Below are 17,706 nucleotides of genomic sequence, written 5' to 3'. Positions count from 1 at the left end.
ATGGCAAAGAGGGACTTTGCAATTAATTGCAATTCATCTGACGGAGGCAGCAGACAAATTAATATTTGTGTCATTCTCAAAACTTTTGGCCACAGCAGTACAGTGTGTGGGAAGCGGTTAAGAGAGCAAACACAATTTTGAAGTATCTTCAAACACAATTTGTCAAGTCTTTCTACTGAGAAATTTTGTTTATAAGAACATTTGTTTGAAAATCTACTAGTGTATATGGCCAGCTTTACTCTTCAATGAAACACAGACATAAATAATTGTATCCAGTGAAGTCCTGTATTATCTGACAGATCCAACCATGCTGATTGGTCCCCTCCAATAGCTGAGAGATGTCAACAAAGAACCTTCTTGTTATTTTGTACTTTGGTGAAAATGTTGGGATCGATCTTTGACCACCTGATCTCAATTAGCACATTTAAATCTCCAGGCTAAGTCGGTTCCTTTTTTGGTGGGACCAAAGGAAAAGCCCTTTTCACCTCTTTATTAAAGCTGCTTTACCGGGAAGCAATGAACAGTTTTGGCCTGTTATTTGGGACAGATAAAGGACAGCATTAGGTCCACCATGTGCTCTATAATGATCTTCTTTGGATGGATGTGTTTTGGCAGGTAGTGGCAGGAGGTCATCTGCCAGGCGTCCAGTATGGTAACTGGAAGTCCTGAAAACACGGCCCTCATTGCCGTGTCCAGCTGCAGGGATAACCAGTCGCTGCCATGGATAAACAGAAACCCCGTGTTCCCAGACTTAATTATGACCTTGGTCCTTGGACTTCGCTCCAGTAGCCGGGCCACAGCATCGCGGATAATGATCATCCTTCTCAAATATACATCGACCGGGAAGAAGATAAAATGAGCCAGGCAGTTTATAACGATCACCAATCCGTCGTCTCCTCCTCCCATGCCATCCAGCTCATTGGCGATGTACTTCAGTTCCTGCAGCCGGGTGCGTTTCATGCTAAGGGGTCTCTGGTGTGCCCGCCATTGCAAAAGAAAACCATGTTCTGTATCCGTGGCCAGCAGGGGGCCGGGGGTGTAACTCACATGGAGGTCCACCCTCTGAAGAGCTGCAACCAATACCAAAAGGAAAAACATTATAAAAAAAACAGGATTATAATTATATAGATTATAGTAAAAATTAAATTCTTGTGCAACTTATGTAGAGTTGAGAATCCCTGATGCTGCGGAACCATGATATTTGGTGTCCCTCGAAACTAATATTACACAGTTACATTGACCCAGCTTGGAAAAATGTACAGTGCAAGTATTCATACCCCTTGAAATTTTCCACATTTTGTCATGTTACAAACAAAAATGTAAATGTATTTTATCGGGATTTTATGTGATAGACCAACACAAAGTGGCACATAATTGGGAAGTGAAAGGAAAATGATAAATGGTTTTCATTTTTTTTTACAAATAAATATATGAAAAGTGTGTATTCAGCCCCCTTTACTCTGATATCCCTAACTAAAATCTTGTGGAACCACTTGCCTTCAGAAGTCACCTAATTAAAAATAGAGTCCACCTGTGTGTAATTTTAATCTCAGTATAAATACAGCTGTTCTGTGAAGCCCTCAGAGGTTTTTTAGAGAACCTTAGTGAACAAACAGCATCATGAAGGCCAAGGGACACACCAGACAGGTCAGGGATAAAGTTGTGGAGACATTTAAAGCAGGGTTGGGTTAAAAAAAAAAAAAAAAAGCTTTGAACATCTCACGGACCACTGTTCAATCCATCATCAAAATGGAAAGAGTATGGCACAACTGCAAACCTACCAAGACATGGCCGTCCACCTAAACTGACAGGCCAGGAAAGGAGAGCATTAATTGGAGAAGCAGCCAAGAGGTCCATGGTAACTCTGGAGGAGCTGCAGAGATCCACAGCTCAGGTGGGAAAATCTGTCCACAGGACAACTATTAGTCGTGTTCTCCACAAATCTGGCCTTTATGGAAGAGTGGAGAAAGCCATTGTTGAAAGAAATCCATAAGAAGTCCCGTTTGCAGTTTGTGAGAAGCCATGTGGAGGACACAGCAAACATGTGGAAGAAGGTGCTCTGGTCAGATGAGACCAAAATTGAACTTTTTGATCTAAAAGCAAAACGCTATGTGTGGCGGAAAACTAACACTGCACATCACCCTGAACACACCATCCCCACCGTGAAACATGGAGGTGGCAGCATCATGTTGTGGGGATGTTTTTCTTCAGCAGGGACAGGGAAGCTGGTCAGAGATGATGGGAAGATGGATGGAGCCAAATACAGGACAATCTTAGAAGAAAACCTGTTATGCCCCGTACACACGGTCGGAATTTCCGATAACAAATGTTCGATGGGAGCTTGTTGTCGGAAATTCCGACCGTGTGCAGGCTCCATTGGACATTTTCCATCGGAATTTCGGACAAACAAAATTTAAGATCTGGATCTCAAATTTTCCAACAATAAAATCTGTTGTTGGAAATTCCGATCGTGTGTACACAATTCCGACGCACAAAATTCCACGCATGCTCGGAATCAAGCAGAAGAGCCGCACTGGCTATTGAACTTCAATTTACTCGGCTCGTTGTACGTTACTGCATTCTTGACGTTCGGAATTTCCAACAAGATTTGTGTGATGTGGTGTATGCAAGACAAGTTTGAGCCAACATCCGTCGGAAAAAAAACATGGATTTTGTTGTTGGAATGTGCGATCGTGTGTACGGGGCATTAGAGTCTGCAAAAAACTTGAGACTGGGGCATGGGTTCACCTTCCAGCAAGACAATGACCCTAAACATACAGTTAGAGCTACAATGGAATGGTTTAGATCAAAGCATATTCATGTGTTAGAATGGCCCAGTCGAAATCCAGACCTAAATCCAATTGAGAATCTGTGGCAAGACTTGAAAATTGCTGTTCACAGACGCTCTCCATCCAATCTGACAGAGCTTGAGATAATTTGCAGAGAAGAATGGGCAAAAATGTCCCTCTCTAGATGTGCAAAGCTGGTAGAGACATCCCCAAAAAGACTTGCAGCTGTAATTCCAGTGAAAGGCGGTTCTACAAAGTAGAGGGGCTTTATATAAATGCACATCACACTTTTCACATATTATTATTATACAGGATTTATATAGCGCCAACAGTTTGCGCAGCACTTTACAATGTAAAAGGAGACAATACACCAACAGTACAACTCAAAACAAGAGGGTTAGAGGAGTCCTGCTCCTGTGAGCTTAGGAGGGGGATGTGAAATAAAAGATAGGGATTGTGAGGGATGAACTGATGAGGGGAGTGGAAGATTCGGTTGTTAGCTGGGGGCAGGATAGGCCTCCCTGTAGAGATGAGTTTACAGGGATCGCCTAAAAGTGGACAGAGTAGGAGATAACCAGACAGATTGGGGTAGTGAGTTCCAGACTGGATGGGAGTGGCTCTGGAGAAGTCCTGAAAACGAACATGGAAGGAGGAGACAAGGGAACTAGAGAGCAGAAGGTCTTGAAAATTTTTTTTAAAAAATTGTAAAACTATTTATCATTTTCCTTCCACTTCACAATTATGTGCCACTTTGTGTTGGTCTATCACATAAAACCCCAAAATACATTTACGTTTTTTGGTTGTAACAGGACAAAATGTGGAAAATTTCAATGGGTATGAATACTTTTTCAAGGCACTGTATATCGCTATCATATCTCCTCTCAAACGTCTCTTCTCCAGGGAGAATACGTTTAATCTTTGTAGTCGTTCCTCGTTAGTCATGTGCATTCGTTTTCATCCGAATGCATTTTCGTCCGAATTTCAGGTATTTTCGTTATCGTTTTTTAACAAACGATAACGTGAGTGCAGAACACGAAAACCGAAAGATCCGACATAAACAAATGCTTTATTTTCGTTTTCATTGCGACAACAGTTCAATATAGATAGGAGATTCGACATGATGATGACAATAACAATCTGTGTCTATCGAACCTGTGGTTGAATGTGCCTAACCTTAACTCTATTAGTCCAAGATTATTCGACATAGAGAGAAAAGATTCGACATAGAGAGAAAAGATTCGACATAGAGAGAAAAGATCTCTGCTGGAATTGGGTGGGGGAAGTAAAATAAAAATAATGATGATAATGAATGTTATTGGCCGATTGTAACCAGAGAGGAGGGGCAGTAAAATAGCTAGAACGAAGTACACACGTACAGCCAACTTACTTTCACTTACGATTTGCTAGCAGAGAGAGACACACACACTGAATCATTTCAGAAGACAGTCAATCTTAGCTGGTCCGTTTGTCAGAGAACCTGAATTATTTAGCATTTAAGCATAAGCACAGCAGCAGAACAATAGTGAAGCAAGCTACAGTTCAACTTCACTTTTTCATAATAATCTGCAGCTATTGTGTTAGTGTTGTGAACTTGATAGTGATACTAGTGTTGCTAGTGTTGTGATAGAATCAGAGGCTGCCCGTGTTGTGGGGGGGAGATTTATTATTATAGATTCTATATTATAATGCCATATCAATATCTGACACAAAGTCGGATGCCCGCGCTCGCCATTGCACTTGGAGATTGAGAAACGAATGTGAAAGTTGGCTGACTGTTGGGGTAGAGTAGACCATTCAACATGAACGACGAAGGTTCGACAATGCAACGAAAAATGTACAAACGTCGAATCTGTGGCTTATGGTGTCTGTCGAAAGTTCTAAGAAGATTCGACGGAGCAGCTAAACCGTACGACGCTGCAATCGTACATTTCCGGACAAATGCATCCGCCCATAGGCTATAGAAAAATTCTAATGTTGGTTGACTAGTAAAATATTTAATAAATATAATTATCACTAGTCATACAACATTAGAATTCTACTACAGCTAGCTTGTAGGCGAAAAATTCGACCGGAAATGTACACGTACAGTTTAGCTGCTCCGTCAAATCTTCTTTGAACATTCGACAGACACCATAAGCCTTCAATGACAGATTCGACCTTAATTAATTTGGATTTTCGGACGAATGCAATTTTTAACGAAAAACGAAATGAATAAAAACGAATTTCGGGAGTAACTAAATAAATTTACTTTTCGGACGAAAACAAAATTCTGAAACAAAATATTTCAGTGTGCACATGTCTATTCCTCATAGCTGAGGTCCTCCAGTCTGCTATTATCTTTGTCGCTCTTCTCTGGACTCTCTCCAGTTCCAGAACATCCTTTCTGAGGACTGGTGACCAGAACTGGACGGAATACTCCAGATGTGGCTGAACTCCACTGGTATCCAAAAACATCTGAGCACATTCCAGGTTCTCAGAAATTGCCACAGTTGTCTTCCAGAGAACAGGATAGCCAATGTGATTGTAGGAGATTGGTGATGGTATGTGGAAGCTACTGTATCTCCCAGACAGATATGTGTGTATGGTAACTTAGCAGACCAGTTAGCTGACAAACTGTAGGAAGTGGCAGGATACCCTAAGTTGTGTGTCTGGTGTGAGGGGATGTGGTGGGGCAGTGGGAAGAGTGATTATGCCAGTATTCTAGATCGTAGGATAGCGTGGGAAATGTTAGAAGTGTGTGGGAATCACTGATCCACAACCCTTAGATTGTACCAGTTTGAATGCAAGATTTGTATCTCCCTGTGTGTGTTCAGTCAACTAGATTTGGGTAAATTTCCTTTCAGGTGTGGCCAGCAGCATTGCAGACTGTGATAATTGTATCACAGCAGATTTTACTTTCCCTAAATAAGCTCTCGCCTCATTCCTCCTCCAACAAACAAGGTCCTGGCTCAAGTTAGTGAGTTGCCATGAGCATGTGTCCTTGACAGAAGTTTAGTGTTGGGGTTGAGTGTTGATATTAGAGTTTGCACTGAAGAGAGTGTTAGGGTTGGGTTACAAAAATGTTGGAGTCACAGGTAGGGTTGGTGTTAGGGAGGGGGTTACATGGACTTTTTAAAGGTTGAAGTGGATGGTTAGTATTAGAGTTAAAGGGAGAGTTAGTGTTGAGATTACATGGATGGTTGGGGTTACATAAAGGGTTAGTGTTAGAAATGGAGTTACAGGGAGGGTTAGTTTTTACAGTCGGGGCTACTGGGATAGTTAGTGATAGGGTTAGCTTACATGGATGTTTAGTGATAGAGTTGAAGTACAGGGAGAGTTAGTGTAAGGATTGGGATTACAGGGAGGGTTCATGCTATAGATGGGGTAAACAGTGAGGGCTAGTGTTGGGGGTCACAGGGAGGGTTAGTTTTAAGGTTAGGGTTACTGTCAGGGCTGGGCTCAGCCCTTCCTTCTCTGAGCTGGCCGCTCAGCTGTCCTCTAATTGCCAGCTCCCATCTCTCTCCACAGTTACCCAGCTGTTGTTGATTCTGCCCGTCAGTCCTGCCTACTTAAAGCCGTCCAGCTCACTTGATCTCTGCCTTCGCCTTTGTCAACATCACAGAGACTTTCTCCTGCGTTCCTGTTGAAGACTTGCTCGGCTGATGTTCCTTCTGGCTCCTGATCCTGCTTGCTTTATCTCTGGCTCTCTGGCATTGGCTTGGCTGACTACCCGATCCGGTTACTGAACTCTGGCTTGTTTTGACCACGCTTACTCTGTTTACCTTTTTATTATTATTATTAAACAAGTGTGATTTAACTATACTACTGTCTCGGTCTGATTCATGGTTCCTGATAGTTACATGGGTGGTTAGTGTTAGAGCTACAGTGAGGGATAGTGCTGGGATTACATGGATATTTAGGGTTGGGGTTACATAAAGGGTTAGTGTTAGGGCTGGGGCTATAGGGAGGTTTCGTTTTAGTGCTGAAGCTACAGGGATAGTTAGTGTTACATTACATGGATGGTTAGTGTTAAAATTGGAGTTACAGGAAGGGGAAGTGTTAAGGTTGGGGTAAACAGTGAGGGCTAGTGCTGGGAAGGTTAGTGTTAGCATTACAGGTAGGGTTAGTATTAGAGTTGGGGTTACATGGAGTCAGAGTTGGGGGTACAGAGATATGTAATATTAGTGTTGGGGTTATTGGGAATGTTGAGGCAAAAATCTTATCTTGGGTGTTTTTGCCCACATTGGGAGACCAGCTTATGTTTATGGCAGTGGCAGACACATACTTTCCAGCTGCTCTCAATAGGTGAAATGGTTTTTAAAATCTTGTTTAGTCCTTAGCCTTCTTGCTGAGATACATCAGACCTGGAGATGTTGGCTCATTCTTTTTTCCTCCAAGCTGGAAATATACAAGCTCCAGAGTGCCCCCCCTTTCCATTGATACTTGCCCACCCGACCATCCTCTTATGTAATAAGCGTAGAATAGATGCAGCGCATTGTGGGACCTATGTCAGTGGGAGATACTTTTGAAGAAAGAGCAGTATGACCTGAGAGCCATCACGTGGGAGAAAGGCCTGTGAGGAGGTGCAGCGTGTTGTGGCGGCAGTGAACACAGAGTGCAGTTGCAGAAACAGAACTGTATCGAAGGTAAAGTCCAACAAAGCACAACTACCCGGCGGCAAAGAGTGTAACAGTAGGTCTCGGGTGCACCAACAGCGTCTGTCTTGAGGGATGAAATGCGACTTGGCCAGTCCATATCCTAACAGGGAGGCTTCCAGGAAGGGTGGCTGTCCCTGCTCTTTCCCTACTCATCTGGAACCTCTCCCTGCTGCTAATACTGTCCCTAACAGATGGGTGACCTGTCCCTCACTGCCCACACGCAAAATGCACGCCAACCCTGGGAGCCAGGGTCTTTAATAGACTCTACCTGACCCAAGATGGCCACCTGAGTCTCATGAGGCGACAGCATCAGGGAGGCTTCCAGGAAGGATGGCTGTCCCTGCTCTTTTCCTACTCATCTGGAACTTCTCCCTGCTGCTAATACTGTCCCTAACAGATGGGTGACCTGTCCCTCACTGCCCACATGCAAAATGCGTGCCAAGCCTGGGAGTCAAGGTCTTAAATAGACACTGCCTCACCCAAGATGGCCACCTGAGTCATATGGGGCGACAGCATCCGATTGAATAGTTCCCCCAGTGACCCAGGAAACCATAGAGGAACCATGATCTTCTTGACTTCCCCCCTAACTGCAATGCCGGTGCGGCTGAGCACTAGCCTGCAGTGGAGAAAGTAGACTGCACCTGCCTACAGGTTGAAAGCTCTTCATAGATGACTATAAACATATAGTAAAGTAAGTTTGGGAAATCTAGAAGGAAATCGTGGAAAGTAAAATATTTACTGAACACACGACTTACATGGAACAAAATCCACCAGGTATTCCCACCATTGCCGCAGCGTTGAGTCCCCAAACATGTACACGACTTTCCCCTTCAGACAGGACGTGACGTTAGCAGGTGTGGGGAAATTCCGGTTCCTGCAGACGAGGGAATTCCACTTGTCCTGGTAATAATACCCTGCCGGTTCTGGATTTGATAAGCCAGGTTTACAGATATTTTTGACCTCTGAAACAAATATATCAATAGTATTAATTATTATTGTGAATAAAGAGTCAATCCATACAAAATTGAAACTTGTCTTTTTTTGTGGATGCTGGAGGGGGGGGGGGTTTAAAACCACCTTAGCGTTTCTACTATCTCTCATGTGCTGAGATCTCTGCAGGTCTAGCATCTCACCACAGCTGAGGAGCTCCCACTAGAGTGCCACTGTCAGAATACGTCCCAACGGGGGGGGGGGAGTGGGTAGGTTTGTGACTCCTCAATCCACCTCGCTTGTTGGCCTACTGGCTGAATGAAAATGGCCAGCTTTAGGCTATGACCTGGAAAGTTCTCACAGCTTTTTTGGAAAGAAGTTTGAGTAAACAGACTCGCAGCAGCTGAGAACACTGAGCAGACCTAACTAGTTAAATGCAGCTGCACTGAGTGCAGTGAGAAACTAAATTGACCTAACACAACAATTACAGCCACACTAACTACAGTGTGACAAGCTAAATTTACCTATCAAAACACAGCTCCACAAACACAGTGAGCCAACACTGAATCTATCTATCTATCTATCTATCTATCTATCTATCTATCTATCTATCTATCTATCTATCTATCTATCTATCTATCTATCTATCTATCTATCTATCTATCTATCTATCTAATCCTAGCACCCACCTAGGAGGGTGCTACACACATATACATATATATATATATATATAAAAAAAATATATATATATATATATATATGTATCTATCTATCTATCTATCTATCTATCTATCTATCTATCTATCTATCTATCTATCTATCTATCTATCTATCTATCTATCTAGATATCTATATATATATAGATATCTATATATATATAGATAGATATCTATATATATAGATATCTACTTCTAGATAGATAGATAGATATATATTTTTTTTAACTTTAAATGGTATGTCCACTGATTTATTAATAGAAATTGGAGCTCAGGGGGATCTATTCCCTACTGCAAACATTGGTGGTGGAGAACAATGCTGGGGTCTTGTTCCATCTGCAGAATTCTGCTCTTCGTTGGGTTGGGGTTTCTGGTCTTACCTCTGGTTCTCTTCTGGGGCTGGACTACAAGACCTAGGAGGGCTGATGAAATCACCTTATCGGAGACAGAGCTGTCAAAAATAAAAACAAAGATAGAGTTCAAATGACTGAACCGGCAGGCCAAATATTTGATCTTTACAGCAGGACTCCAGGAATGAACTTTTCTGCAAAACTTACATTGAGCCAACTTGGCCTGACGTACGTATCCATATCTGATATCAGGAGGGCCACTGTGGATGGAGAGGAGAGGTGGATGATGTCACAGTTTCCATGTGGTTCAATCAGAGAACACCTTGTATTCATTGAATAAAAAATACAAGGCGTTCTCTGAATGATTTAGGTGCCAAGTGAGCGACCTCTTTGTGTTCAGTGTGCAGAGGGGAAACAGAGAGGCATCACCCGGAAGATCACAGAGCAGACTGTATATAGCGTGGTCTACTACAGTGATTACCAGCATCCCCTGTGGCCCTCTGGATATCAGATAATGAATATTTACCCCAAGCCTCTTTAAAGTGTGCTGTCAGTGAACTCCACCTATTAATGCATCACCCGGTGCCAGCAGCGTAGCGTGGGGGGTGCAGGGGGTGCCATGGCCCCGGGCGCGACTTTTAGGGGGGCGCCAGTATGTGTCACTACTGGCTGCCTCCTCCTAATTTCAAGTTCCAGTGTCCCCCCTGCGGTCCGACCGCCGGGTTAAGTGTCCGGCGCCCTGTGATTGTGGGGGTCATGTGAGGCGTAGGGCTGGCCTGTCCTCGATCGCTCCTGAAGTCCTGCCTCCGCACATGACCTCTATACGCCCAATCACAGTGCACTGGACACTGAACATGGCAGCAGCAGGAGCGCGGGGGAGAGAAGCAAAAATGTGAGCCGTCGCTGTCTTCTCCTCCTCCTCCGGAACGATGCAGGCCAGGACAAGAAGGTGAGTGAGACTCCCTCGTGAGAGTCGTGTTACTGGCCCGGGGGGGGGGGGGATGGGAGAGAGAGAGAGACTGTAGGTAGGACAGTATAGTGTAGGCTATGTATTATAGTGGTCAGTATAGTGGTCAGTATAGTGGACAGTATAGTGGACAGTATAGTGGTTAGTGTAGTATAGTATAGTATAGTGGTTAGTATATTGGTCAGTATAGTGTAGTTTAGTATGGAGGTCAGTGTAGTGTAGTGGACAGTATAGTGTAGTGTGGTGGTCAGTATAGTGGACAGTGTAGTATGGTGGTCAGTGTAGTGTAATATAGTGGACACTGTAGTGTAGTATAGTGGTCAATGTAGTATAGTGGTCAGTGTAGGGTAGTATGGTGGTCAGTGTAGTGGACAGTATAGTGTAGTGGTCAGTGTAGTGGACAGTATAGTGTAGTGGTCAATGTAATATAGTGGTCAGTGTAGTATAGTGGTCAATGTAGTATAGTGGTCAGTGTAGTATAGTGGTCAATGTAGTACAGTGGTCAGTGTAGTGTAGTATGGTGGACAGTGTAGTGTAGTGGTCAGTGTAGTGGACAGTATAATGTAGTGGTCAGTGTAGTGTAGTGGTCAGTGTAGTGTAGTATGGTGGTCAGTGTAGTGGTCAGTGTAGTATAGTGATCAGTGTAGTGGACAGTGTAGTGTAGTGGTCAGTGTAGTGTAGTATGGTGGTCAGTATAGTGTAGTGGTCAGTGTAGTGGACAGTATAGTGTAGTGGTCGGTGTAGTGGACAGTATAGTGTAGTGTAGTGGTCAGTGTAGTGGACAGTATAGTGTAGTGGTCAGTGTAGTATAGTGGTCAATGTAGTATAGTGGTCAGTGTAGTATAGTGGTCAATGTAGTACAGTGGTCAGTGTAGTGTAGTATAGTGGACAGTGTAGTGTAGTGGTCAGTGTAGTGGACAGTATAATGTAGTGGTCAGTGTAGTGTAGTGGTCAGTGTAGTGTAGTATGGTGGTCAGTGTAGTGGTCAGTGTAGTATAGTGATCAGTGTAGTGGACAGTGTAGTGTAGTGGTCAGTGTAGTGGACAGTATAGTGTAGTGTAGTGGACAGTATAGTGTAGTGTAGTGGTCAGTGTAGTGTAGTGGTCAGTGTAGTTCTCAGTGTAGTGGACAGTATAGTGTAGTGGTCAGTGTAGTGTAGTGGTCAGTGTAGTGGACAGTATAGTGTAGTGTAGTGGACAGTATAATGTAGTGTAGTGGTCAGTGTAGTGGACAGTATAGTGTAGTATAGTGGTCAGTGTAGTGTAGTAGTCAGTGTAGTTCTCAGTGTAGTGGACAGTATAGTATAGTGTAGTGGTCAGTGTAGTGTAGTGGTCAGTGTAGTTCTCAGTGTAGTGGACAGTATAGTGTAGTGTAGTGGTCAGTGTAGTGTAGTGGTCAATGTAGTACAGTGGTCAGTGTAGTGTAGTATGGTGGACAGTGTAGTGTAGTGGTCAGTGTAGTGGACAGTATAATGTAGTGGTCAGTGTAGTGTAGTATGGTGGTCAGTGTAGTGGTCAGTGTAGTATAGTGATCAGTGTAGTGGACAGTGTAGTGTAGTGGTCAGTGTAGTGGACAGTATAGTGTAGTGTAGTGGACAGTATAGTGTAGTGTAGTAGTCAGTGTAGTTCTCAGTGTAGTGGACAGTATAGTGTAGTGTAGTGGTCAGTGTAGTGTAGTGGTCAGTGTAGTGGACAGTATAGTGTAGTGTAGTGGACAGTATAATGTAGTGTAGTGGTCAGTGTAGTGTAGTATAGTGGTCAGTGTAGTGTAGTAGTCAGTGTAGTTCTCAGTGTAGTGGACAGTATAGTATAGTGTAGTGGTCAGTGTAGTGTAGTGGTCAGTGTAGTTCTCAGTGTAGTGGACAGTATAGTGTAGTGTAGTGGTCAGTGTAGTGTAGTGGTCAGTGTAGTTCTCAGTGTAGTGGACAGTATAGTGTAGTGTAGTGGACAGTATAGTGTAGTGGTCAGTGTAGTGGACAGTGTAGTGTAGTGGTCAGTGTAGTGGACAGTGTAGTGTAGTGGTCAGTGTAGTGGACAGTGTAGTGTAGTGGTCAGTGTAGTGTAGTAGTCAGTGTAGTTCTCAGTGTAGTGGACAGTATAGTATAGTGGTCAGTGTAGTTTGTAATGGTCAGTAAAGGAATCAGGTTGGTCAGTGTTGAAATCAAGTAGGTTAAGTGTAGTGGTCAGTATAGGAATCAGGTAGGTCAGTACTATTGTATTGGAAGGGACTCGGGGAGTGATAAACGTCCGCAGGTTAGGGGGGCGCAAATTACTTGCCTTGCCCCGGGTGCTGGCAACCCACGCTACGCCACTGCCCGGTGCCTCTCCACATTCATACTTTTTTTTTTTTTCCAGCAAAAGGTGCTGCTGCCTTCATGTGGTCGTAATCCCTTCCATATACCCAGTGATGTGACTGGCCTCATGTGATACACAGAGATGAAACAAATCCTCCTACATACAGTACCTTGAAAAAGTATTCATACTCCTTAAAATTTTCCTCATTTTGTCATGTTACATCCAAAAATGTAAATGTATTTCATTGGGATTTTATGTGATAGACCAACACAAAGTGGCACATGATTGTGAAGTGGAAGGAAAATGATAAATGGGTTTCAAAATGTTTTTACAAACAAATATGTGAAAAGTGTGGGGGGTACATTTGTATGGCGCCCCCCGGAGTCAATACTTTGTAGAACCGCCTTTCACTACAATTACAGCTGCAAGTCTTTTTGGGGATGTCTCTACCAGCTTTGCACATCTAGAGAGGGACATTTTTGCTCATTCTTCTTTGCAAAATATCTCAAGCTCTGTCAGATTGGATGGAGAGCGTCTGTGAACAGCAATTTTCAAGTCTTGCCACAGATTCTCAATAGGATTTAGGTCTGGACTGTGACTGGGCCATGACATGTGAAGAACAGATAACCTCCAGTTTTCCCCAACCTATTAGACCATAACCTCCAAACCCCCCCAATTACCCGATAAATGACGTAAAAAGGTTTCAGAGTAAAATGGCCTTACGGCCTTTTATTTAACAAATAACGTAACTTAAATAAATAACATTTAAAGTAACCATCAACCAAACTTCTCTATACCTTGGTGGTCTTTGAGGGCAACGACACACAACTTGGTCACTGCGACAAACTTCTTTAAAACTTAGGCCTGCAGTCGCAAGACACCAACTCGGAGATGGTACTCGACATCCGCAGTGAACTACATTTGTACCCTTTCCTGGTTAAACCCCTCGTTAACCGGAAGGTACCCGAGAACCCAAAGCCACAGATGGGTCCCAACTATGTTATATTCCAGCCTTCTTCTCTTCCTCCAAAGACCCACCACTGCCGGGCTGTCATGACAGCCTTAACGTAATGTTGACCAAAACATCGGGAGGGTGGGTGGGAAGCTTCTCTCCTCTCCGCTCAGGACTGACTCCAACTACTTCCTCCTTCCCACAAAACTTCCCCAGGACCCCTCCCAGCCCTTAATCACCCCCCTTTCCTTAAAGGTAGCAACAATTCCTAAACTACACCTGCCTGTCCTACTGTCCACCTATGTCATGCCGTCCCTCCGACAATTCTTTTCTCTTATTTTACTCCGGGACTCCCTTTCTAATGAATATGCTTTGATCTAAACCATTCCATTGTAGCTCTGGCTGTATGTTTAGGGTCGTTGTCCTGCTGGAAGGTGAACCTCCACCCTGGTCTCAAGTCTTTTACATAGTTACATAGTAGGTGAGGTTGAAATAAGACACAAGTCCATCAAGTCCAACCTATGTGTGTGATTATGTGTCAGTATTGCATTGTATATCCCTGTATGTTGTGGTCATTCAGGTGCTTATCTAATAGTTTCTTGAAGCTATCAATGCTCCCACCGCCTGTGGAAGTGAATTCCACATCCTTGCCGCTCTTACAGTAAAGAACCCTCTACGTAGTTTAAGGTTAAACCTCTTTTCTTCTAATTTTAATGAGTGGCCACGAGTCTTGTTAAACTCTCTTCTGCGAAAAAGTTTTCTCCCTATTGTGGGGTCACCAGTACGTTATTTGTAAATTGAAATCATATCCCCTCTCAAGCGTCTCTTCTCCAGAGAGAATAAGTTCAGTGCTCGCAACCTTTCCTCATAACTAAGATCCTCCAGACCCTTTATTAGCTTTGTTGCCCTTCTTTGTACTCGCTCCATTTCCAGTACATCCTTCCTGAGGACTGGTGCCCAGAACTGGACAGCATACTCCAGGTGCGGCCGGACCAGAGTCTTGTAGAGCGGGAGAATTATCGTTTTATCTCTGGAGTTGATCCCCCTTTTAATGCATGCCAATATTCTGTTTGCTTTGTTAGCAGCAGCTTGGCATTGCATGCCATTGCTGAGCCTATCATCTACTAGGACCCCCAGGTCCTTTTCCATCCTAGATTCCCCCAGAGGTTCTCCCCCTAGTGAGTAGATTGCATTCATATTTTTGCCACCCAAATGCATTATTTTACATTTTTCTACATTGAACCTCATTTGCCATGTAGTCGCCCACCCCATTAATTTGTTCAGGTCTTTTTGCAAGGTTTCCACATCCTGCGGAGAAGTTATTGCCCTGCTTAGCTTAGTATCATCTGCAAATACAGAGATTGAACTGTTTACCCCATCCTCCAGGTCGTTTATGAACAAATTAATTAGGATTGGTCCCAGCACAGAACCCTGGGGAACCCCACTACCCACCCCTGACCATTCCGAGTACTCCCCATTTATCACCACCCTCTGAACTCGCCCTTGTAGCCAGTTTTCAATCCATGTACTCACCCTATGGTCCATACCAACGGACCTTATTTTGTACAGTAAACGTTTATGGGGAACTGTGTCAAATGCTTTTGCAAAATCCAGATACACCACGTCTACGGGCCTTCCTTTATCTAGATGGCAACTCACCTCCTCATAAAAGGTTAATAGATTGGTTTGGCAAGAACGATTCTTCATGAATCCATGCTGATTACTGCTAATTAGGGATGAGCTTCGTGTTCGAGTCGAACCCATGTTCGACTCGAACATCGGCTGTTCGATCGTTCGCCGAATTGCGAACGTTATGGGCCGTTCGCGCTAAATTCGTGTGGCGCGTCACGGCCCATAATTCACTGCGGCATCGCAGTGCATTGCTGGCTGATGATTGGCCAAGCATGCACTATGACCCGCATGCTTGGCCAATCACAGCGCCGTCAGTAGAGAGAGCTGTAATTGGCCAAAGCCAGGGTGGCTTTGGCCAATTATGGCTCAGGGGATTTAGTACACACCCCACACTATATAAGGCCGCCTGCACGGCGGCCCTGTGTAGTGTGTGTTCCGGTGTGCTGAGAGATAGAGAGAGAGAGAGACAGTGTCATTTGATTTGAGTTAGATAGATTAGGCAGAACAGTCAGTCAGTTAGCTGCACTTACAGTGTATTGTGTATATATATGCATCCCAGGTGTTGCATATATATATATACACTGTATTCAGTTTAGCTAGATCCGTTCCTGTTATCTTCTATCTAGACTATTTACATTTAATGCAGTGCGTCCTGCTCACAGTGTTCAGCTAGATCCGTTCCTGCTATTTACATTTAGTGCAGTGCGTCCTGCTCACAGTGTTCAGCTAGATCCGTTCCTGCTATTTACATTTAGTGCAGTGCGTCCTGCTCACAGTGTTCAGCTAGATCCGTTCCTGCAATTTACATTTAGTGCAGTGCGTCCTGCTCACAGTGTTCAGCTAGATCCGTTCCTGCTATTTACATTTAGTGCAGTGCGTCCTGCTCACAGTGTTCAGCTAGATCCGTTCCTGCTATTTACATTTAGTGCAGTGCGTCCTGCTCACAGTGTTCAGCTAGATCCGTTCCTGTTATTTACATTTAGTGCAGTGCGTCCTGCTCACAGTGTTCAGCTAGATCCGTTCCTGCTATTTACATTTAGTGCAGTGCGTCCTGCTCACAGTGTTCAGCTAGATCCGTTCCTGCTATTTACATTTAGTGCAGTGCGTCCTGCTCACAGTGTTCAGCTAGATCCGTTCCTGCTATTTACATTTAGTGCAGTGCGTCCTGCTCACAGTGTTCAGCTAGATCCGTTCCTGTTATCTTCTAGACTATTTACATTTAGTGCAGTGCGTCCTGCTCACAGTGTTCAGCTAGATCCGTTCCTGCAATTTACATTTAGTGCAGTGCGTCCTGCTCACAGTGTTCAGCTAGATCCGTTCCTGCTATTTACATTTAGTGCAGTGCGTCCTGCTCACAGTGTTCAGCTAGATCCGTTCCTGCTATTTACATTTAGTGCAGTGCGTCCTGCTCACAGTGTTCAGCTAGATCCGTTCCTGCTATTTACATTTAGTGCAGTGCGTCCTGCTCACAGTGTTCAGCTAGATCCGTTCCTGTTATCTTCTAGACTATTTACATTTAGTGCAGTGCGTCCTGCTCACAGTGTTCAGCTAGATCCGTTCCTGCAATTTACATTTAGTGCAGTGCGTCCTGCTCACAGTGTTCAGCTAGATCCGTTCCTGCTATTTACATTTAGTGCAGTGCGTCCTGCTCACAGTGTTCAGCTAGATCCGTTCCTGCTATTTACATTTAGTGCAGTGCGTCCTGCTCACAGTGTTCAGCTAGATCCGTTCCTGTTATTTACATTTAGTGCAGTGCGTCCTGCTCACAGTGTTCAGCTAGATCCGTTCCTGCTATTTACATTTAGTGCAGTGCGTCCTGCTCACAGTGTTCAGCTAGATCCGTTCCTGCTATTTACATTTAGTGCAGTGCGTCCTGCTCACAGTGTTCAGCTAGATCCGTTCCTGTTATCTTCCTACTGACAGGCAGGCTTGTCTGGTTACAGTATATAAAGCTACCTGAAGAAAATTACAGGTGTTCTATTTGATCCTATTAGTACCACGGTCAGGCAGCTAGACTATTTACATTTAGTACAGTGCGTCCTGCTCACAGTGTTCAGCTAGATCCGTTCCTGTTATCTTCCTACTGACAGGCAGGCTTGTCTGGTTACAGTATATAAAGCTACTTGAAGAAAATTACAGGTGTTCTATCCCAGCTTAGTGCAGCTACAGGCCATTAGTATGTCTGGAAGGCCAAGAAGGAGAGGCAGACAGTCACAAGCCAATAAGAGAGGGCAAGCAGGCTCTGTGTCTAGTGCTGGTCGTGGAGACGGTGCATCCTCATCAGCACGTGGCCATGGGACACGCTTGGCCTTTTTTTCGGCAGCTGGCCGTGTTGAGCCGCAACATGCGGAAGACTTGGTCGAGTGGATGACCAAGCCGTCCTCATCCTCCTCATCCTCTCTCACCCATGCCCAGGGTGCTTTGTCTGGCAAAGCAGCG

General features: G+C 44.2%; 1 protein-coding gene across 1 annotated transcript in view; it reads right to left on the bottom strand.

Annotated features, from left to right (window-relative positions):
• Positions 1 to 221: 221 nt before the first annotated feature.
• LOC141144098 (NXPE family member 3-like) overlaps positions 222 to 17,706 on the bottom strand; it is a 49,166-nt gene continuing 31,681 nt past the window's right edge. Inside the window, exons 4-6 of the mRNA XM_073629476.1 lie at positions 9,453 to 9,523; positions 8,182 to 8,388; positions 222 to 1,070 (exon numbers count right to left, since the gene is read on the bottom strand). Coding sequence (XP_073485577.1) covers positions 535 to 1,070; positions 8,182 to 8,388; positions 9,453 to 9,523 — 814 coding nt within the window. The 3' untranslated portion in view covers positions 222 to 534. The remainder of the gene's footprint in view (positions 1,071 to 8,181; positions 8,389 to 9,452; positions 9,524 to 17,706) is intronic.

This window comes from Aquarana catesbeiana, linkage group LG05 (genome assembly GCF_042186555.1).
Source record: "Aquarana catesbeiana isolate 2022-GZ linkage group LG05, ASM4218655v1, whole genome shotgun sequence".
Classification (NCBI taxonomy): domain Eukaryota; kingdom Metazoa; phylum Chordata; class Amphibia; order Anura; family Ranidae; genus Aquarana; species Aquarana catesbeiana.
Note: the sequence above shows the minus strand (reverse complement) of the source record. Positions and strands in the feature narration are given on the sequence as shown.